Source organism: Manis pentadactyla, chromosome 5 (genome assembly GCF_030020395.1).
Source record: "Manis pentadactyla isolate mManPen7 chromosome 5, mManPen7.hap1, whole genome shotgun sequence".
NCBI lineage: Eukaryota > Metazoa > Chordata > Mammalia > Pholidota > Manidae > Manis > Manis pentadactyla.
Window position 1 is genome coordinate 9,688,472 of NC_080023.1, and position 23,064 is coordinate 9,711,535.

Sequence of the window (23,064 nt, forward strand, 5' to 3'; positions counted from 1 at the left end):
AAAATGTAGGTATTTTTTCTCCCTGATTTGTATGGTAAACAACCAACTTTTGCCTTCAACTATATATAGAAATGAATTAAATCATATAGATTAAACAGTAGTCACAGCAACATGTACTTTGCTGTGTAAGTACAACCTGTAAGAAGAAACAAGAGAGGTCTGTCAATATAATCAGTTATAATTGGCAAATATCCAAATAAAAAAATTCATAGTAAAAGACAGCAGAGGGTCTTATGGAGTCAAGCTTTGAGATATGCTCTTCTCCCCAGTTGTCATATAGGCACCAAACTCTTTTGTTGGTGATCATCTGTGTAGTGCACAGGCACACAATAGTAGTTATGTTCTACCTCTCAAATTACTACACTTCACTGAGTTTATGCTCAGTTGGGCAGTGTTTGCAAACCACTTAGATTCCAAGATGGAAAGAGCTACAAAAATGAAACACCCAGTCCCTCTCTGAGGTCTGTTATTAGCCTCTGTTAGCCACAGGTTACAGGGCACTAAACACTAGGTACTGTGTTTGCTCGTAACCACTACGAAAAATAGCCTATAACATCTCTCTTAAGACTCCTAGAAAATTGTTAATTTTAAATCTGGGAACTTAACTGAGAAATACTTCAATTCTTAGAGCTAGTTCTTGTCAAAATACCTAATTGTTTCTTGGGTGTCAATTCAATTTTGTTTCACCCAACACTATTCAACAGGCTATTGCTAAAGTTTAATGGTACTGGGGAAAAAGTGAATGGGTAAAATAATCAATTTTATTTGAATCTAAGTTAATTCCCAGCCTACAGATAAGCTTCTTCCTGGATGTCAAGAGATGCTTAAAAAGAAGAGTCCAGATATAGATAATTATTTCTATACACAATGCATAAGTTAGATAAACTTATACAAAATCCTAAATAATACATTAAAATGGTATCTTCAAAACAGCTTGTCAGAACATTATTTCTGAAAAATTTCTTATCCTGTCACATGAGTACCAAACTCCAAAGTATTCATGAGATGGGAAATATACAACATCTACAAACAGTACAGATCCACTCAGAAGAATAATTATATGATTATAAAATATAAGGTCATTAAATATATTTAAACGCTATTTGAATGTTTTTGAAAGCATTGTTTTAGAAAAGTAACATTAACCCCAATTTATGATAGTGAACTGCAGTCAGAACTTCTCTTGCCTGGATAAAAAATTTACATATATCTTAACAAAAGAAACTACTGGTAAATGTTCTTTGTGCTCTTTACATAACATTTAATTTAGGATCTCAAGAAAACAGAGAACATTTATTATGTTATCCTTATTTTAAGATAATTCATTTTATTATCCCAGAATGTCTAGTTCCCAGGGCAATTTTATGAAAATGTTCATGAGCCTCTCAGGAAGACTATACTACATTGTTGTTTAATAAAACAGGATATATACTTGTAATAGTCACAGAAATTGTAAAATATAATAAGGTACCATCAAAAAAAGAAAAAACTCAACATGTACCTTTAAAACAGAAATCTTATATGACTAGTTCCAAGAAGAAATATAACATTCCCTTTTTCCAAAGATAATGAGGTACATTAGAAGAGAATAGACATTTTACTAAACTCAAACACTCCCAAAAAAGATGGAAATCTTTGAAACGTGTTCATTAATGCCTGCTGATTTTAAGCAGCTATGTCATAGCATAAAACATACTCTAAAAAACTTATCTGAGGGTATGGTCACACAACATTGTGAATGTACTAAATGCCACTAATTACATATTTTTTAAATGGTTAATTATATATTATGTGAATTTCACTTCAATATTAATTTATATAATTTTATACTAATAAACTTTAAATAAATTTACATAACTCCAATAATAATTTGTAAGTGATTTAAAGTAAGATAAAATTAAGAGAATGAAATCCATAAGCATTATATTCACTTTAATTTTTAAGTGAGGAAAACGTATTAATTCAATTTCATATTATTTACCCTTTAATGCATAAAATCTTCCTGTTCTCCACTAACTCTAGATAGATGTATAAATCTTAAAAGCTATTCTATTTGATATTCAGAGTAAAATATCAATAAAAGCTTGATTAATCTAATTTTCTTTTTTTAAAAAATCTAGTATGTGTCTTTTTACAATAGCCAAGATACGGAAGCAACCTAAGTGTCCATCAGTAGATGAGTGGATAAAGAAGATGTGGTACATAAATACAATGGAATATTATTCAGCCATAAGAAGAATACAAATCCTACCATTTGCAACAACGTGGATAGAGCTAAAGGGTATTATGCTCGGTGAAATAAGCCAGGCAGAGAAAGACAAGTATCAAATGATTTCACTCATTTGTGGAGCATTAAGAACAAAGCAAAACGGAAGGAACAAAACAGCAGCAAACTCAGACTCCAAGAAGGGACTAGAGGTTACCAAAGGGGATGAGTGGGGGAGAGTGAATGGGTGGGGAGGGAGAAGGGGACTAAGGGACACTATAATTAGTACTCACAATATAGGCAGGTCACGGGAAAGGCAGTACAGCACAAAGAAGACAAGTAATGACTCTATAGCATCTTAGTATGTTGAAGGACAGTGATTACAATGGGGTGAGGGGGACTTGATAATATGGGTCAATGTTGAAACCATAATGTTGCTCACATGAAGCCTTCATAAGATTGTATATCAATGATACCTTAATTTAAAAAAAAATGAAGTATGTGTCAAAAATAGATTTTAATGGAGCAAAGAGGGAAGAGACTGTTTTTACCAAATCCCATTTTATCAAGAAGGTGAGTGAAACAAGGACATAGCTTCCCACAAATCTCTGTCCAGCAATTTTCCTTTAGCTCAGTATCTACTTAAAATATGATCAGTTTAAAATAGAAAAAATTAAACAACAGAAAACCCAGACACAAAAATCTGAAACATACATTTTAAGAGAAAAATAAAAATGCATAAAATATCAAGTTATGGTCACAAGTGAAAATGTTAAATCAGCAGGAAGATTTCCCAGGCCACAAAGAACAATGGAGAATAAAAGGCAAAGAAAGAGCTCTAAGAGCCAAATCTACATCAGTAATGGAAAAAACAAAACTCTAGGATCTTTTATGTGATTCAGAACCAAACAGCCTCATTTATCCTTCTCTGAATATTTCAGAAAAATAATTCTGAATCCATTTTCCATCCCAAATTAAACAATGGTACTTGTCAGTCATCAAATTTCATACAGAAAAGTACTTAACATTCTGTCTTCCTCTTCTAGATTCATTTCATATGAGCAACATAGTTCCAGATAACCAAGTTATGATTCTACCAATTAAACCATAAAATTCCAATGAAATACTAAATGAGGATTATGAACATTATACCCCCTGATGCTTCATGATGACATGAAAGATACACACTTACTAAAAATAGAATAAAAAGCTATAATCTTTACCTCTGGGTGGGACTGAGATGGGAGGAGTTGGGGGCTGAATGAAGAATTCCAGGACCATCTGTACTACTTGATTTTTTAATGATAATATATTAGTATTTTTTTAAAAAGAACAAAAAAGGGGAGCCAAGATGGCAGCGTGACTAGAGCAGTGGAAATCTCCTCCCAAAATCACATACATCTATGAAAATATAACAAAGACAACTCTTCCTAGAATAAAGACCAGAGGAGTACACAGGACAACATCCAGACCACATCCACACCTGCGAGAATCCAGTGCCTCATAAAGGGGGTAAGATACAAACCCCGGCCCCCGGGACCCAGGCGCCCCTCCCCCCAGCTCCCGGCGGGAGGAGAGGAGTCGGAGCCGGGAGAAAGAGGGAGCCCAGGACTGCTGAACACCCAGCCCCAGCCATCCGGAAAAGAGCAAAGACACAGTGCATGCGCGGGGCCCTGGATACTAGGGAAACAGAGCAATAAGACCGGTGAGCGGGTACTGGAGGCCGGCACCGGAGGACAAAAGAAAAGCAAGCGGCCATTTTTTTTTTTTGGTGGTGGTGTTGTTTTCTTTTGGTGAGTGCTTTTTGGAATTCTTAAAGGGACAGGGACACCAATACTAAGGAAACAGGGCAGCAAGACCGGTGAGTGGGTGACTGAGGCTGGCGCCAGAGAATAAAGAAAAACGAGCAGCCATTTTTTTTTGTTGTTGTTGTTGTCATTTTGTTTTGGTGGGATCTTTTTGGAAGTCCTAAAGGGACAGGGATCCCAACACTAGGGAAACAGGGCAGCAAGACTGGTGAGCAGGTAACAAAGGCCAGCGCCGGAGAACAAAAGAAAAGTGAGTGGCATTTTTCTTTCTTTCTTTTTTTATTTATTTTTAATTTGTTCTTGTTGTTGTTGTTGTTTTGTTTTGGCGACTGCTTTTTGGAAGTCTTAAAGGGGCAGGGGGGGACACTTAGTCCACAGGTAGGGAATCCAGGGATCTCTGGGCACCCTAATCCCTGGGGAAGCAGGGAGCATGGAGGCCCCTTAGGGCGATAAATAGCCTCCTGGCTGCTCCCCCTCCAACAGGACTCCACCATTTTGGAGCAGCTGCCCGAGCCAGGCCACGCCCACAGCAGCAGCGGAGATTAACTCCATAGCAGCCGGGCAGGAAGCAGAAACCCTGTCTGCGCGCAGCTGCGCAGCACAAGCCACTAGAGGTCGCTGTTCTCCCAGGAGAGGAGGGCCACAAACCAACAAGAAGGGAAGTCCTTCCAGCCGTCACTCGTCCCAGCTCTGCAGACTATTCCTATCACCATGAAAAGGCAAAGCTACAGGCAGACAAAGATCACAGAGACAACACCAGAGAAGGAGACAGACCTAACCAGTCTTCCTGAAAAAGAATTCAAAATAAGAATCATAAACATGCTGACAGAGATGCAGAGAAATATGCAAGAGAAATGGGATGAAGTCCAGAGGGAGATCACAGATGCCAGGAAGGAGATTACAGAAATGAAACAAACTCTGGAAGGATTTATAAGCAGAATGGATAAGATGCAAGAGGCCATAGATGGAATTAAAACCAGAGAACAGGAACGCATAGAAGCTGACATAGAGAGAGACAAAAGGATCTCCAGGAATGAAACAATATTAAGAGAACTGTGTGACCAATCCAAAAGGAACAATATCTGTACTATAGGGGTCCCAGAAGAAGAAGAGAGAGGAAAAGGGATGGAAAGTATCTTGCAAAAAATAATCGCTGAAAACTTCCCCAAACTGGGGGAGGAAATAATCAAACAGGATATACACAGAACCCCCAACAGAAAGGATCCAAGGAGGACAACACCAAGACACATAATAATTAAAATGGCAAAGATCAAGGACAAGGAAAGAGTTTTAAAGGCAGCTAGAGAGAAAAAGATCACCTATAAAGGAAAATCCATCAGGCTAACATCAGACTTCTTGACAGAAACCCTACAGGCCAGAAGAGAATGGCATGATATATTTAATGCAATGAAACAGAAGGGCCTTGAACCAAGGATACTGTATCCAGCACGACTATCATTTAAATATGATGGCGGGATTAAACAATTCAAAGACAAGCAAAAGCTGAGGGAATTTGCTTCCCACAAACCACCTCTACAGGGCATCTTACAGGGACTGCTCTAGATGGGAGCACTCCTAAAATGAGCACAGAACAAAACACCCCACATATGAAGAATGGAGGAGGAGGAATAAGAAGGGAGAGAAGAAAAGAATCTCCACACAGTGTATATAACAGCTCAATAAGCGAGCTAAGTTAGGCAGTAAGATACTAAAGAGGCTAACCTTGAACCTTTGGTAACCACGAATTTAAAGCCTGCAATGGCAATAAGTACATATCTTTCAATAGTCACCCTAAATGTAAATGGACTGAATGCACCAATCAAAAGACACAGAGTAATAGAATGGATAAAAAAGCAAGAACCATCTATATGCTGCTTACAAGAAACTCACCTGAAACCCAAAGACATGTACAGACTAAAAGTCAAGGGATGGAAAAACATATTTCAGGCAAACAACAGCGAGAAGAAAGCAGGGGTTGCAGTACTAATATCAGACAAAATAGACTTCAAAACAAAGAAAGTAACAAGAGATAAAGAAGGACACTACATAATGATAAAGGGCTCAGTCAAACAAGAGGATATAACCATTCTAAATATATATGCACCCAACACAGGAGCACCAGCATATGTGAAACAAATACTAACAGAACTAAAGGGGGAAATAGACTGCAATGCATTCATTTTAGGAGACTTCAACACACCACTCACCCCAAAGGATAGATCCACCGGGCAGAAAATAAATAAAGACACAGAGGCACTGAACAACACAGTAGAGCAGATGGACCTAATAGACATCTATAGAACTCTACATCCAAAAGCAACAGGATATACATTCTTCTCAAGTGCACATGGAACATTCTCCAGAATAGACCATATACTAGCCCACAAAAAGAGCCTCAGCAAAATCCAAAATACTGAAATTCTACCAACCAATTTTTCAGACCACAAAGGTATAAAACTAGAAAAAAATTCTACAAAGAAAACAAAAAGGCTCACAAACACATGGAGGCTTAACAACATGCTCCTAAATAATCAATGGATCAATGAACAAATTAAAATAGAAATCAAGGAATATATGGAAACAAATGACAACAACAACACAAAGCCCCAACTTCTGTGGGATGCAGTGAAAGCAGTCTTAAGAGGAAAGTATATAGCGATCGAGGCACACTTGAAGAAGGAAGAACAATCCCAAGTGAATAGTCTAACATCACAATTATCGAAATTGGAAAAAGAAGAACAAATGAGGCCTAAAGTCAGCAGAAGGAGGGACATAATAAAGATCAGAGAAGAAATAAAATTGAGAAGAATAAAACAATAGCAAAAATCAATGAAACCATGAGCTGGTTCTTTGAGAAAATAAACAAAATAGATAAGCCTCTAGCCAGACTTATTAAGAGAAAAAGAGAATCAACACAAATCAACAGAATCAGAAATGAGAACGGAAAAATCATGACAGACTCCACAGAAATACAAAGAATTATTAAAGACTACTATGAAAACCTATATGCCAACAAGTTGGAAAACCTAGAAGAAATGGACAACTTCCTAGAAGAATACAACCTTCCAAGACTGACCAACCAAGAAACACAAAAGTTAAACAAACCAATTACGAGCAAAGAAATTGAAACAGTAATCAAAAAACTACCCAAGAACAAAACCCCCAGGCCGGACGGATTTACCTCGGAATTTTATCAGACACACAGAGAAGACATAATACCCATTCTCCTTAAAGTTTTCCAAAAAATAGAAGAGGAGGGAATACTCCCAAACTCATTCTATGAAGTCAACATCACTCTAATACCAAAACCAGGCAAAGACCCCACCAAAAAAGAAAATTACAGACCAATATCCCTGATGAATGTAGATGCAAAAATACTCAATAAAATATTAGCAAACCGAATTCAAAAGTATATCAAAAGGATCATACACCATTACCAACTGGGATTCATCCCAGGGATGCAAGGATGGTACAACATTCGAAAATCCATCAACATCATCGACCACATCAACAAAAAAAAAGACAAAACCACATGATCATCTCCATAGATGCTGAAAAAGCATTTGACAAAATTCAACATCCATTCATGATAAAAACTCTCAGCAAAATGGGAATAGAGGGCAAGTCCCTCAACATAATAAAGGCCATATATGATAAACCCACAGCCAACCTTATACTGAACAGCGAGAAGCTGAAAGCTTTTCCTCTGAGATCCAGAACTAGACAGGGATGCCCACTCTCCCCACTGTTATTTAACATAGTACTGGAGGTCCTAGCCACGGTAATCAGACAAAACAAAGAAATACAAGGAATCCAGATTAGTAAAGAAGAAGTTAAACTGTCACTATTTGCAGACGACATGATACTGTACATAAAAAAACCCTAAAGATTCCACCCCAAAACTACTAGAACTGATATCGGAATACAGCAAAGTTGCAGGATACAAAATTAACACAGAGAAATCCGTAGCTTTCCTATACACTAACAATGAACCAATAGAAAGAGAAATCAGGAAAACAATTCCATTCACAATTGCATCAAAAAGAATAAAATACCTAGGAATAAATCTAACCAAAGAAGTGAAAGACCTATACTCTGAAAACTACAAGTCACTCTTAAGAGAAATTAAAGGGGACACTAACAGATGGAAACTCATCCCATGCTCGTGGCTAGGAAGAATTAATATCGTCAAAATGGCCATCCTGCCCAAAGCAATATACAGATTTGATGCAATCCCTATCAAATTAGCAGCAACATTCTTCAATGAACTGTAACAAATAATTCAAAAATTCATATGGAAACACCAAAGACCCCGAATAGCCAAAGCAATCCTGAGAAAGAAGAATAAAGTAGGGGGGATCTCACTCCCCAACTTCAAGCTCTATTATAAAGCCATAGTAATCAAGACAATTTGGTACTGGCACAAGAACAGAGCCACAGACCAGTGGAACAGACTAGAGACTCCAGACATTAACCCAAACATATATGGTCAATTAATATTTGATAAAGAAGCCATGGACATACAATGGGGAAATGACAGTCTCTTCAACAGATGGTGCTGGCAAAACTGGACGGCTACATGCAGGAGAATGAAACTGGACCATTGTCTAACCCCATATACAAAAGTAAATTCAAAATGGATCAAAGACCTGAATGCAAGTCATGAAACCATTAAACTCTTGGAAAAAAACATAGGCAAAAACCTCTTAGACATAAACATGAGTGACCTCTTCTTGAACATATCTCCCCAGGCAAGGAAAACAACAGCAAAAATGAACAAGTGGGACTATATTAAGCTGAAAAGCTTCTGTACAGCAAAAGACACCATCAACAGAACAAAAAGGAACCCTACAGTGTGGGAGAATACATTTGTAAATGACAAATCCGATAAAGCCTTGATGTCCAAAATATATAAAGAGCTCACACGCCTCAACAAACAAAAAACAAATAATCCAATTAAAAAATGGGCAGAGGAACTGAACAGACAGTTCTCCAAAAAAGAAATACAGATGGCCAACAGACACATGAAAAGCTGCTCCACATCACTAATTATCAGAGAAATGCAAATTAAAACTACAATGAGGTATCACCGCACACCAGTAAGGATGGCTGTCATCCAAAAGACAAACAACAACAAATGTTGGCGAGGCTGTGGAGAAAGGGGTACCCTCCTACACTGCTGGTGGGAATGTAAGTTAGTTCAACCATTGTGGAAAGCAGTATGGAGGTACATCAAAATGCTCAAAACAGACTTACCATTTGACCCAGGAATTCCACTCCTAGGAATTTACCCTAAGAACGCAGCAATCAAGTTTGAGAAAGACAGATGCACCCCTATGTTTATCGCAGCACGATTTACAATAGCCAAGAACTGGAAGCAACCTAAATGTTCATCAGTAGATGAATGGATAAAGAAGATGTGGTACATATACACAATGGAATACTACTCAGCCATAAGAAGAGGGCAAATCCTACCATTTGCAGCAACATGATGGAGCTGGAGGGTATTATGCTCAGTGAAATAAGCCAAGCAGAGAAAGAGAAATACCAAATGATTTCACTCATCTGTGGAGTATTAAGAACAAAGAAAAAACTGAAGGAACAAAACAGCAGCGGAATCACAGAACCCAAGAATGGACTAACAGGTACCAAAGGGAAAGGGACTGGGGAGGATGGGTGGGTAGGGAGGGATAAGGTGGGGGGAAGAAGAAGGGGGGTATTAAGACTAGCATGCATGGGGGGGTGGGAGAAAGGGGAGGGCTGTACAACACAGAGAAGACAAGTAGTGATTCTACAACATTTTGCTATGCTGATGGACAGTGACTGTAAAGGGGTTTATAGGGGGGACCTGGTATAGGGGAGAGCCTAGTAAACATAATATTCTTCATGTAAGTGTAGATTAATGATAATAAAAAAAAAGAAAGAAAGAAAGAAAGAAAAGGGGGATTACTCCCTGATAGGATAAAACTAACTGTAAATCAACGATTAATGCATGCTTTAAATATCCTTAATTTTGATCACTTAAAGGGTGTCAGATGATCGGCTATGGAGGTACATTTTTCTGATAATATTCCTTTCTCTTAAAAAAAAAGTTTGTGTGTGGTGACCTCCAATGAGTTCTACACAATGGTATTAAGGGCATATCAAAGTGTGGGCAAAGGGTCTGTTTGTGTTTATACAGAGTATCAAAGCCTAATTGGGCTACCCCGAAAATGAACTAAGATACAATATGAAGAAGAACTTCCAACATCAGCACTCTCTGGAAGAGTCATACCAGAAGATGATCATCAAAAAACCTCAACAAAGATCCAGGCGATGCTGCAGTTGTAGCTACATTCATCCCATCAGTTCCTGGACTTGCCATGGGAATGAAGAAGGAGATATCTAAGCTGGCCTGTGCATACAGTAAAACAACAAATTTGACTGGATCTATACTGTTGGAACTCAACCAAGAATTACGAGAAGTGCAAGTTGTAGCGCTCCAAAATCTTACGACTACAGACTATCTACTGTTAACAGAACATATGGGATGTGAACAGTCCCCAGGAATGGGTTGTTTTAATTTGTCTGATTTCTCTCAAACTGTTCAAGTTCAGTTGGACAATATCCACCATGTCATAGATAAATATTCACAAATGCCTAGGGTGCCTAACTGGTTTTCTTGGTTTCACTGGAGATGGCTGGTAATCATAGGTCTGCTTTGGTTATGTAACTGTATTCCTATTATGTTAATGTGTGTTCGCAATTTAATTAGTAGTTTAAAACCTATACATGTTTAAGTTACTCTACAAGAAGATATGTCAAAGAAATAATCAATCTTCCCGTGTTTTCTTCCGTCTGCTACTCCTATAGCTTTTTTTCTTCCTTCGTAATACAACCCTTAAATAGAATTCATGCCTCATATCAAATTTACCGAGTATCATAATTCTTCCAAGTGATAAATATACCTCAAGATAAATACTGGGCATAAAAGCCACAGGGCATAAATCTGCAAAGAAGTAAAAAGCTAACCTTTTCAAACAATATTGCCTCTCTCTCACTTACCAACTTTACATTTCCCTGTGTCACCCTGGAAGATGACTGGTTAGCCAGACACAGGTAAGATTCCTCAAGGGAGGAACAACCTAAGACAGGCACAGTCACAGTGGGGCCATCAGGTGAGAAATTGGGGATCAACAGAGGAGAGGCTTAGAACCTCTCCCCCGCTGTTTTGAGAGAAATCTTCTGCATCCGTGGATGTTTTCTTGCCCTTGTCTAGCTTGGATTAACACTTAGTCTACAAGCACACACCTGATCATCTACATTTGCTCTCTTACAGCACTAAACTATGTTTTCTACCTTTATCTTGCATCTACCTACCACTTCAGCATTTTATTAAAAATAATAATAATAATAAGGGAGAACTGTGGGATTCACATATAAATCAAGTATAAAAATCAAAGGAATATTCATATTTGACCTGATTGCTTATAGTTCATAATGCGTGATCAAAACCGAAAGTTTCTGTGATGACTGCCCTTGTACTGTTCACCACGTAAGAACTTATTCACTATGTAAGAATTTGTTCACCATGTAAGAACTTGTTCATTATGCTTCAGAAGATTAGAGACTGACGAGAATTAGGCTTGGGGTGGATTAATGATTGTGCATTGAGTATTGAGTCCCTTATACAGAATTTCATTGTTGTTAACAACCATTTGATCAATAAATATGAGAGATGCCCTCTCAAAAAAAAAAAGAACAAAAAGCAAAAGCAAATAGCATGTCAATAATTTTTTAGAGTATATTATTACCATGCATATTTTGTTTGTATAATTAATTTTTAAAAGTAGCAATTATGTTTATATAAAAATGTTGCCAAAGAATTTTTATTATTCAAAATCACAATTCAATGGGTTTTATCTTACTCCACATAGATTTTCTTCCGAAGACATCACCATATTGAAATATTCTACATGCTTCATACATGTACGTAGTTATACAAAGCTTTTTGATACAACATATTGATATATCTATTAAATCTGAAGAACTTAAAATATTTCGTAGACCAATTCACAGCATAAAAATAGACATATAAATATGTTTTCTGTCCTTACAACTTAAAATGAAATTAAATTTTCCCTTCTATATTTTTCATTCATTTTACATATTCTGAAAGTAGCCACTATAACCAAATCAGCTAATAAATATCAAGGTATCATTTATCACTGCAGTAACTGAACTGCTGACAATAATACCTAGCAATATAAGGAGCACATGAAAGCTATTTGAGTCACACCGATTTCCTGGCCCAAATCATTCCAAACATAATTTGGGGAGGATGAAACCAAAGGATTAACACAAAGGTAAATTAGTTTATTTAGCAGATAAAAATCAAGTTAGAAAGAGGTGTGTGTGTGTCTGTGTGCATGCATGCACATGTGTGCACATACCCACTTATGTGCATTTGTAAGGAGAGTATCTCAGTATTGGAATAATCATAGAATTCATGTCATACCTGTGCTCCATAGATATATTTATCCAACATCTTGCCTCCTATTGTCTGCCCTCCTATATCCCAAACTTGAAGAGTAACATTCAAGTTTCCTAGAATATGAAAAAAATGAATATAAAAATGAGAATTAAAAAAAGTTAAGTAACAATATAACAACTGAATACTTTTTCACAGAACACTAAGTCACACTGACAAACTTTGAACTTAATTTGCCTTTTATTCTGCATGCATAAGGTCAGATATTTGAAATTGTGAAATAATGTTGTCAAAAGAAATCACAGTAGGGAATTTAGGTTTATAGTTTTATTCCATTTCCATGGAACCACATTCATAATCACCTTCAAAACAAAAGAAAATAAAGAAAGCTTTAATTCATAAAGTTCTTAAACCTTAAAAAAATATTTTCTTAAACAGAATAGAATAATAAAGCATTTGTATGTGCGATATGAAATATACTTTAAAAGTAAATATTGAACTAACAAACCCTATTTCACTTAATGAATTTTATGTATAAGTTCTAAGCTCCATAGGTTTTAAAACTCAGATTAATAGGCTACAAAAATGGACCCACAGTTTCAACTCAAAAGAATTTTTTTAATTTGAATATCAGCTATTATAAGCAACAGTAAACATAATTTTGAAATTACATGTTTTCAAATTTAACCTATAAAAAAGAACTGACATAGGATATATACTCAGTATATTAGTAAATATTATGATGCATTTATACCTGTTTAAAGCATTTCCACTGAAACAAACTACAACGTGTGTTTCAAAGTCTTTATAAAATACTGTAATAAATCTTCTTCCCCATATGAGAATTATAATAGTAAAACAGGAATACACAATCTTTAAAATTCTTTTGCCTATTTTGCAAAATATTTGTTGGTAACAAAAATTTATGAGATAAGTTATTCTCTCTTACCACTGTGATTAATGACTAAACTACCAAAGGTAAAGACCACGTTCAATATGCTTTTTAGTTTAACATTTCAAACTATTTCTCCTAATAAAAGTGTGCAGTTTTCCCTAAAGGCAGATAAAGTCTCAATTGGCAACTTCAAAATGAACTCCCATACCAAAAAATGTATCTTTTTTGAATAATTTGCAAATCAAGAAAACTCAAAACAAAAACTTAAGACACTAAAAAAAAATAATCTCAATTCAAAAACAAAAAGAAGGGTTATAAAGACAAACTTTTATACCAATGTAAAACACTAAAATCAGAGAATGTTAGTCACACCATTCAAATTTTCAACTGAGAAGAAAGTACGACACCATATTAACCAGCCAAGTTTTGCTCTTAACTCGTAAGTTTTGTTGGGTTTATATTACAATCTTTCCATTATTTGGATGTAGGTCTGTTCCATCTGCCAACATGCAGAGGATTTACATGAGGAACTTCCATTAGCATTAATGAGAGCTACTGAAGTTTATCACCCGTCATCATTCCCACATACACACACTCAAGGAGCGTAATGACCAAAATATTCTTAAAGCTCTATGAAACAAAAAAACGAAAATGTCACAGACTAAGACTTATCCAACAACTCTTATAAACCTAATTTCAAGGTTTACAAAACCTAGATTTTTCAAGATTCAAAGCTGAAATCATTCTCCTATAATGCTGTCTCAAATTAAGCAGGTGAAAAAGGGCTGTCACTAGAAATGTATCACATAGCTTCAAAAGCCCCTAGATAAACAGGCAGTACTCGATTTTACTTGTAAAATGCTTTACTCATTTGTTAACTTCAAAAAACAGTGCTTAGCAATATTAATTTTTGTTCGAGTAAGATTTTTGGCAACACTCAACAAAAAGCATTTAATCCCATTTCCTTCAAGTCCAATAAACCCCATCATTTAATTTCATATCAAAAAATATGAAGCTTATTTCCTTTAATTCTGATATTCAGATCCTCTTTGAAATTAAGTATTATGAACACTTCATCTATATCTTTAGGAAAATGATCTTCATTACACATTTTCAAATTCTAACTATATCATTTCAAGAGTCTAAATTGTTTATTCAATTGTCTCCCATCTGAGTTTATATTCCTGTGTTAAGGGTATTTTTCAAATCCATACATTTCCAAATAAACACAGTTAGCTGTTCTTGGCTTATTTTTTTAATATACACATTCTTGTGCCTCAAAAATAAAACTTCTATGCATTACTGACAACCCACTAATACACAACACTAGTCAGAAATGAAACCTTTGCTATTACAGCCTCAACAAATGATATTAACTTCATAGTTATTTCATATACCTAGAAATTTATTAACTTCCACATTTGAATTTTAGGTTTCATAACACACAAAAATAAAAATAAGTAGGGGTCACCTATTTGGGGAACAAATTCCATAAAGATGCAATTCAGATCAATACTCATTTTAGTTTTTGCAAGCATAAACATATGAAGTCTCCCAGTATATTTTCAAAATCGCATACCTATAAAGTTATATAAAAGTATTCAAATAATCAATATTGCAAATTTTTAAAAAATCCATCTCATAAGGACATTGTCAGCAATCTAATCCCAACTGCAAAATGCTATAAAATTCCTGTTCCTCTGTAAGAAATGACATGTAACTAAGGGAAAAAATTAATGAGGTGACAAAATACAGGTAAGTTGCTCTTGGTATGAATCAAAGCCACCAAGAGGATTCAACAGTGACCTTGTAGAAGTACACTTGGTGCCTTGGTTAACCTTACTTAAAGTGCTGCAGAGTCAAGATGGAACTAAAAACATAAGTCTGCCCACTTCTTGTACTCAAGACTTAGAAATCCTTTTCACAGTAGTACGCTGTTTACTGGACTGTACCCACAAGCTTCCTGAAAGTATTTTGACTAAGGCTCTTAAGAAGCTCTATCAGCAGAATCTCTGACTAACAGATACACTATTTTAAGCAGTAAAATCTGCACAGTGGTTGCATCCAGACTATACAGCATAGCGGATCATGAAATATACTAAAATGATGAGTATTTACAAAGTAATGACCTTGAAAACTTGCATGAAGAGAATGTCAATAGATGGGCAGGAGGTGTTACACCTCTAGCAATCTGAATGGACAAAAGACTTACTAGAATACCAGCGAATACTAGATTCACCTTCTATGCTGCTTTACTGTAAGTTCAATAACGCTGCCTGTAATATTTTAGCAAATGATACAGATATTAATCATCCTACATTTGATTTACAATGAAAGTAAGGTTAATTAAAATTAAGGTTAAATCATATAAAGGACATTTGTACTATGAACTTTGTAATTTATTCACCTCATTTCTTAATGTACCTATTAATTATATAAATCAAGTTACAATAAAACAATTTCTTCTTCCTGAAATTTCTACCATAATTTTGAGTACACTAACCAGCATAAAACCAATCACCTTTAAAAGAAGAAATAACTCTTTTTATGGAATTCTACCCATCAAAATAAAAACTTAATCAGGAAATTAAAATATACAATTATTGAAAGTATACATTTTGTAATGCCATTTTTTAACCTAAGTACTTTCTGAATCTAAAATATTATACTATAAATTTGGATTTCTAAAATACCAAATATTTTTTACAAAATAATCAAAATTTATAAATTGGTAGTATTGAGCAACAGATCAGAAATCAGCACTATATCACATACGGGGGTCCAAAACCAATCTTAGAATATTTTTAAAATTTGGGCAGGTGCTTGCTCCATTATTTAAGCCTTTGAACTAAAAAAATCAGAAAAATTAAATAATATTAATGGTACAGAAAGTTGGTGCTTTTGCTAATTAGCATCAAAACAAAACAGTCAATAATAAATACATATACTGAGATTTTCTGTGTACAACTGGCATCTCTGAAAAACACTAAAGCAAAAATAAGTTTTCAGTATACATATTATATGACTTGTGCATGTATTCCTCTAATGACAGCTGTAAATATTCTGAAATTTGCATTAACCTATCCACAAGAGTGAGAATAATAAAAATAAAATGAGATTTTCAATTTTAAATACACTAAAAGAAAATATAATTAAAATATGCATGTTTCTCATTAAACCTCTTGCTGAATGGTAACTTAATGGGAAGTCAGAATTCTTTTCTCATGCTGTATCTTCAAATTTATTTTTCATTGGTAGCTGAATACAGACAATCACAAAATATAACAGAGCATATTATTAGTAAGATATGCAGAAGACCTTCTACTACCAAGAGTTTTCATTAGCTGTTCTAAAACTTTCATGGAGAGCTGTCTGAGAAATGGGGTGTTTGAGAGGTTAACATATTTCAAAATTTATTAAATTCCCTTCCCACTATATCACTCACATTCCAGTATATGAATGTAACACTACACTTGCAACCGTTTTTATTCAAATGTGTTTCCTCAGAGAGGAGAGAGATGGACCGGTTTATACAATCAATCAAGATAAACTGCTATCATTAAAATACTTTAAGCATATAATTTAACCATCACAAGTGAATGGACAGAGCATTTTAAAGCCCCAATTGTTCAGAAACTAACTTAAAACAGAAATCACTCTTTTTTTGTTGTTATTTCCCTGTATTTCCCACAAAATGTGCTGCAACTGGCATCTAAATAGTTTCTTTGCATGGTGAACTGAAACATCTTGAATGCTCAAACTGTATTTTTATGAGTGCCTAGGGACCCTAAATTTTAGTGGTCTATTAAATGCCAGCAATTTCATGCTGCCTTGCATAAAACAGCATTCACATATTAGAACACAGAAGTTCCATAGCTAAATTATACTTCTATTCCAACATTCTCTCAAACAAAAAACTGAAGCAGAGGCTAATCAAAATAATATTTTTTAAAATAATCCTTTCCAGTCTTCTCACATCTAGTTTATACAATGTATGTTGATACTCACATAGCATTTGTTTTAAAACTTTTTAGAATTTTATAAGCAACTATTGTTTATACTCAAAAAATATGTAGTGTTCAAAAACAGTGGGAGAGTGGGGCAGTATATAAGCTTTTTTCTCACAACTATGGACAATATGTCTTCATGGTAGATGCTGATGAGTTAACCTCCCTAAGATAGATTTACTGATTATATTTTCATGCAGAAGGAGCCCCAAAATTTACTGTACACATTTCTGACTATGTCTCTTATTGTAAGGTATGTAAAATTTTCTATGTCGACTTTTTAGTCTCTTACCTGGCAATGTTATCCTTCTCAAAAAGAAATCCAGTCCTATAGTTTGTTTGTACTGTTTCCCAAAAGTTTCTTGAGCAAAACACGTAGCTAAGGAGGTCTACAAAATTGATACAAGGAATATCAAAATTAATGTTTGTTTTAGTAATGTAAACATAAAATCACTACTAAATCTTATTAAGTAATCTTAACATTTATACTCCCATTAGTCCAACAAGCAACTTTAAGCCGTTCTAATCAGTTATAAGGGGAGGAGGGACCTAACACTTCACAAGGTAAATTTCACTTGCCAAAGGCTGGTGACAACAGCGTAATCAGTTAGATATTAAATCTCCAGATCGTCAAGCGCCTTCTCCTTGCTCGAAGTTAGAATTGAGATTTATCCATAAGAACAGTAAAACAACATGGTTAACAATCTAAATCTTATATAACCATATATATCAGTTCAATACAAATTTCAAAGAACTCTGAATTTTATTTCTGAGATTAAATATTCTGAGTAGTTTGTGCCCTCATCAATAAGAAGTACTAATTGAGGAGAAATCCTGTTTATAGAAATTCTTTTTTTTCTCCACAAGAAAAGTATCTTTGCCTAATTTTTCTCTATATTAAAGATGTTAAACTAAAATTATTCCACAGAATGACTGATAATAATAATCTCTTAAATAAGGAAGTTGATATTTTAAAGATTAATATTAAGCAGGCAAAAATAAGTATTTTCCATCCAAGAACCATAAAGCTTAGAAGTCACAGAACATTATAAACAGAACAGATAATCTACATTTTTTAAAATAACAAACTCAGGGTTGTATTAAAAACTGGAGATTTCTTTTAGAGAACCATTTCTTATCAAAGCAAAAGAACAATTAATCATCCTGATAACAACTCACTAACTCAAATGCTTCTTAAACATTTTAAATGCACTATTTATTTGTAAACTTCCCCAAAAAGAAGAGAAAGGCAGCTTCACGAAGCTTTTACGCTCTTCAAGACAGACTCCCAAAATTAAGGCAAAATAGCCCTTTTTAATTTTAACAGTTAAAATTGGAGGCCAACTTCTAAAATAATGAAAACTATGATAAAATTTCCAAGATAGCTTACTGTAATTGACATCAGTTCAGCAGTGAAAAAGAAAACTTGGCCAAATTTCAATTTCTCTAAACAAAAAAATCTAAAAGTTCTTTGGCTGCAGGAACCCTATTTTCACATAAATGGCAATTTGCACAACCTAACTCCAAAACTTTTAATATTTATATACTAAGCATTTGCAATAAATTTATAAGATATCTGATTGAATAGCAACTGAGCATCATAAGAAAGATATTGTGGTAGACACTGAGAAACAAACTCACTACACCAAAATGAAAATGTATTTGGCTTCCTTGAAGCATATTGACAATAACATAAAAACTGAGAGATCAGAATAAAAAAGGTACTCATTCCTTGTTAACACCTTTTGTTTTTCATTTAGCTTTATTCATGCCATTGAGCTTGTTTAACTTAGAGCACAAAATCATCTATGAAAAGACTCAGAGTTCTAGAGAAAAATAATTATCACTACTTACACTACTACAGATATTTCAAAACATTTAATATATGGATGGTTTAAATACTTTTCTAAGTCAAAGTGAAACTCAAGGCACTGTAACATCTGCATAATGTCATTTAATGTAATTCTCCACTTTCATTTAAGATTCTCAAAGCTCAATATTTTTATATTGAATATTCAGAAAAATTCTAAGATTCTTTTCTTAGAAGTAGAACTTCTAGATATTGAAAGCCCTACCCTCACACTTTTGAAGCAAACATAAAGCTAAGATTTTCAGTTAAAATAAAGTATAATCTGTCAAAAGTATAGGTCACTGGGAACACAGAATATTAAAATGGGTTCTTACATCACCTGCAAACATCTAACTGTAAAAATTAAACAGAGGAGCAATTGAATAGTGGGAGGTAGTTTCTCTTTAATTATCTAGACTTTGTGCCATCTTTCACATTCAGTAATTTCTCACAAATCATTGTGTAAATACCCTTCTTAAACAATTATGAAATGAAGAAACATTAACCATACCTGAAACATTTTTATCTGATTCTTAATGGAGTTTTGTGATTTGGTGAAAGTTTACTAACAATATCTAGCCTTACTACATGTATTAATACCAAAAATAAAATATTTTGTCTCAAAACAGTTTAAGAAATATGTAATGAAATCAAAAGTGAGTCAGAATAGTGAAGAAATAGAAACATGTTACTAAAAGGAAGAGTGAAATTTTAATTTCTAGGAAAAACTGTTACGTAGTCATCTCAATTCTCTATTTCTTCTGTCAGTGTGCATAAAAATGCCTTGAGTTAGAACTACCAAGAAAAACTAATGCTAGAAAAAATGGCCATTTCAGTCAGGATTCAAATGAGAGGCTAAATTCATTTTTAAAAGGACAATTAAGGAAATATAATGGGAATGTTGGTAGCTGCCAAAAATTTTAGAGCTGAATAAGGTATGTATGAGTAACAAAAAAAGCTAGCCTTCTGATGCTGGTAATTGAAAATTTCTAAGCCTTTATGATTTTAAAATAGATTAGTCAAGATGATGAAGACTAAATCAGTACACCAGAAAGAGTATCAATGTTACCCTATGGAGCAGAATGACAGTCCTAATTCAACAATAGAGAAGGGGAAAAATTATGCTTTGTCCTACACTAGACAGAAATTTAGAGATGAAACACCATAACTATTCACAGTAAATTAAAAAGAGGAAAACCTATGAGAGGCTAAATAAAAAACCTAGATACAAAACTATGAACAAATTTCAACTGAGTAATCCATGCATGATAATGGAAAAATACTGAAAGAAAAAATGAACAAAAGTTTAAAGAATTATGATAGATAACAGGCAGGATAAAGGACAAGTTTTGCGTCTTTTTACAAGTGCATTAATGTTATAGTCAATATACTTTTAAACAGGAAATGCATTTAGTTAGAATGGACCAGAAAAATATTTTGGAAATGAAAACTCAGAAGGCATTCAAAAAAAAAAAGAATGAGGAAACTATAAAAATACATTTTTATTGAATAAGGGTGTTAGAAACAATGTTGATTTATATAAAACAATTCACTCAAAAAGTTGTCTTAAGTGTACAAAAATTTATATACTTAATGAAAGTGATCCCAAGTTCTTTTCTTCCCCAAAATATTTTGAAGTAATCAGAGCATATTAAGTTGGTTTTCCCCAACAATAACAAAGTATAGGGGAAAGCAAGAAAGAAATTAACAGAATCTCCAAATTCTGCATATGCATGACACATTTCCCAAGGACGCTAGGAACTCAAGTCTCACAACCAAAGACAGGAGCAGTTGTGCAGTGCCAAATGCCAGGGAAGATGCAAAAAGCAGTTCGTCACCCCAAAAACCAAGGTCCTAGCTACTTTCAGTAACACCGAGTCTTGAGGCCGGAAACGCGAAACTAGTAACAATAACCTGCGTTTCTGAAAACTGGCTGGGAAAACGAGAGGGAGAGGAAAGGAGACACACTTTAGCGATATTCTGAAAACAGTGCTGGCCCTTTTGACAAGCAACAGGTGTGAAGGCACCCCGGGCAGAGGCTCTTCATTTTATTTGGGGTTTGGGTCACAGACCCCCTTGAGATCCTATGGACCCTCTCCAAAGATCAAGTACAGGACAATGTTTATTCCATCTCAGGAGCTCCACAACCCTGGGTTTAAAAGCCCTGCCTAGGAGGTAAAGGGACGGTTGCCGGGTGTACCCCGCACGCAGGCACGCAGGTACTCACTCTCATTCCTTCACCCAACCGTCACCGAAGGCTCGACTTAAGGCAAAGATCCCCTTAGTCATGCTAGCAGCTCCACCCTCAGCATCCAGCCCTTAACGGGCGCTCAACAGAGAACTGCTGAATGAATGCTTGTGCTGACAGGTGCTGTGCTGGGAACAGAGATGAACAGGTAGGATACCGTAAAATAAGCAACTAACCTTTATTGAGTTCACACCATGTTGTGAGAGCTTTATGTGGATTTTCACATTTAATGTGTATTTGCACACTGCGCCCTTTGAGGCGTCCCCTATCAATACCCATCTTACAGATGAAGCACAAATAGGTCAGCAATTTGCCCTCCAGTGACCCGACCACTAAGGGATGGCGCCTCAGTTCTCACCCAAGGAACCTGAGGCATCGCAAACGATAAAGCGGGGCGGGAGGGAGCAAAGTGCGACCTGGACTATCGTGAAGCGGCAGGACGCCTTGGCAGATGCTGGCCAGTCCTCAGAGGCGAGAAGCGGGAAAGCTTGCGAAGGAGGCGAAGCTAGCCCCAGTCTTGAGGAAGCAGGAGTTCGCGATCCAGGCAGGGAGTTGGGAAGTGGCTTTTTTTTCCTAAGGGAAGCTGGACAGCTCTCGTCGGCCATCCCCAAGCACCTCCTCGGGGTCTGGCCCCAGGCCACCACCAGGTGGGCCCGGGCCCAGAGGCCCCGGGACGCGGGGACAGAGGCGACGCCGAGCGGCCGGGAAGTGGCGGGGGGCGCTGGGCCGGTTCCTCTGGCCCAGGACGGCGGGCCCGCTCGAGGACTGACCTTCCCGGAGGTGCCGTCCCCCAGCACGACGATTTTCAGTTGCCGGTCCTGGCTCTCCTCCTCAGAGTCCGACATGGTGTCCCAGGAACCAGGCCCGCCTCCTGCGTCCGGCCTCCCGCCCAGAGGTAGAGGGAGGAAGGAAAGGAGAGGACCCCGGGGGCGGGGGAGAGGAAGACAGGCGGTAGTGGGGACAGGACCCCCCCCCGCCCCGGTGTCTCAGCGGCCGCTGGCGGTATCCAGGAAGAAGCACTCGCCGGGCGCCATCTTGCCCGCCTCCCCACCCCCGGCGCGCGGCCCCGCCCCCTGCGCGCTGCGTGAGGCGCGCGCCCCCGCCTCTGCGCCAACCCGCGCGGACCGCAGGCGTCCCTGGAGAGCCGGCCCATCCGCGGACTGGCACCGGGGGAGACGTTGGAGCCGAGCAGGAGAGATGCTGCACTGCCCCAGCAGGGGTAGTTGTCCAGAAGGAAAAATCAAGTGTAACACTCAAACTAGACAGAGAAATGAGAGAAGAGTGGCTCGAAGATATTTATCGAGTTCCTTTTTTTCCATCTTCCCCTGCGAAGATCCCTGAAGCAAATGGTTTAGCCCTGGAATGGGTGGTGCCTGGGCTGCGCGCCCCGGTTGCCATGGAAGCTGAGAGCAGGATGCTAGGCGGTGGGCGGGGCTTGTCTCCGGGCGACCGGGAAGCCGGTTGCCGGGCGGAGCTGGAAGGACAGACTGGGCGCCAAGGCTCGCGCCGGGGGAGGACAGCGGCGGTTGCTAAGGGTCGCGCCGCAACGCGGGGAAGCTGCGAAAGGGGGCCTCGAGCGTA

General features: G+C 36.7%; 1 protein-coding gene and 1 long non-coding RNA gene across 3 annotated transcripts in view; one reads left to right on the forward strand and one right to left on the reverse strand.

Moving 5' to 3' along the window:
* Positions 1-22,558, reverse strand: part of RAB28 (RAB28, member RAS oncogene family) — a 117,891-nt gene extending 95,333 nt beyond the window's left edge. Inside the window, exons 1-3 of one of the 2 annotated variants that reach the window (XM_036921103.2) lie at positions 22,254-22,558; positions 17,679-17,775; positions 12,512-12,600 (exon numbers count right to left, since the gene is read on the reverse strand). In XM_036921103.2, coding sequence (XP_036776998.1) covers positions 12,512-12,600; positions 17,679-17,775; positions 22,254-22,328 — 261 coding nt within the window. In that variant the 5' untranslated portion in view covers positions 22,329-22,558. The remainder of the gene's footprint in view (positions 1-12,511; positions 12,601-17,678; positions 17,776-22,253) is intronic. The other variant, XM_036921102.2, reaches the window with a different exon arrangement.
* Positions 21,265-23,064, forward strand: part of LOC118930182 (uncharacterized) — a 31,173-nt gene continuing 29,373 nt past the window's right edge. The window contains exon 1 of the long non-coding RNA XR_005031913.2: positions 21,265-21,631. This is a non-coding gene — a long non-coding RNA (uncharacterized LOC118930182). The remainder of the gene's footprint in view (positions 21,632-23,064) is intronic.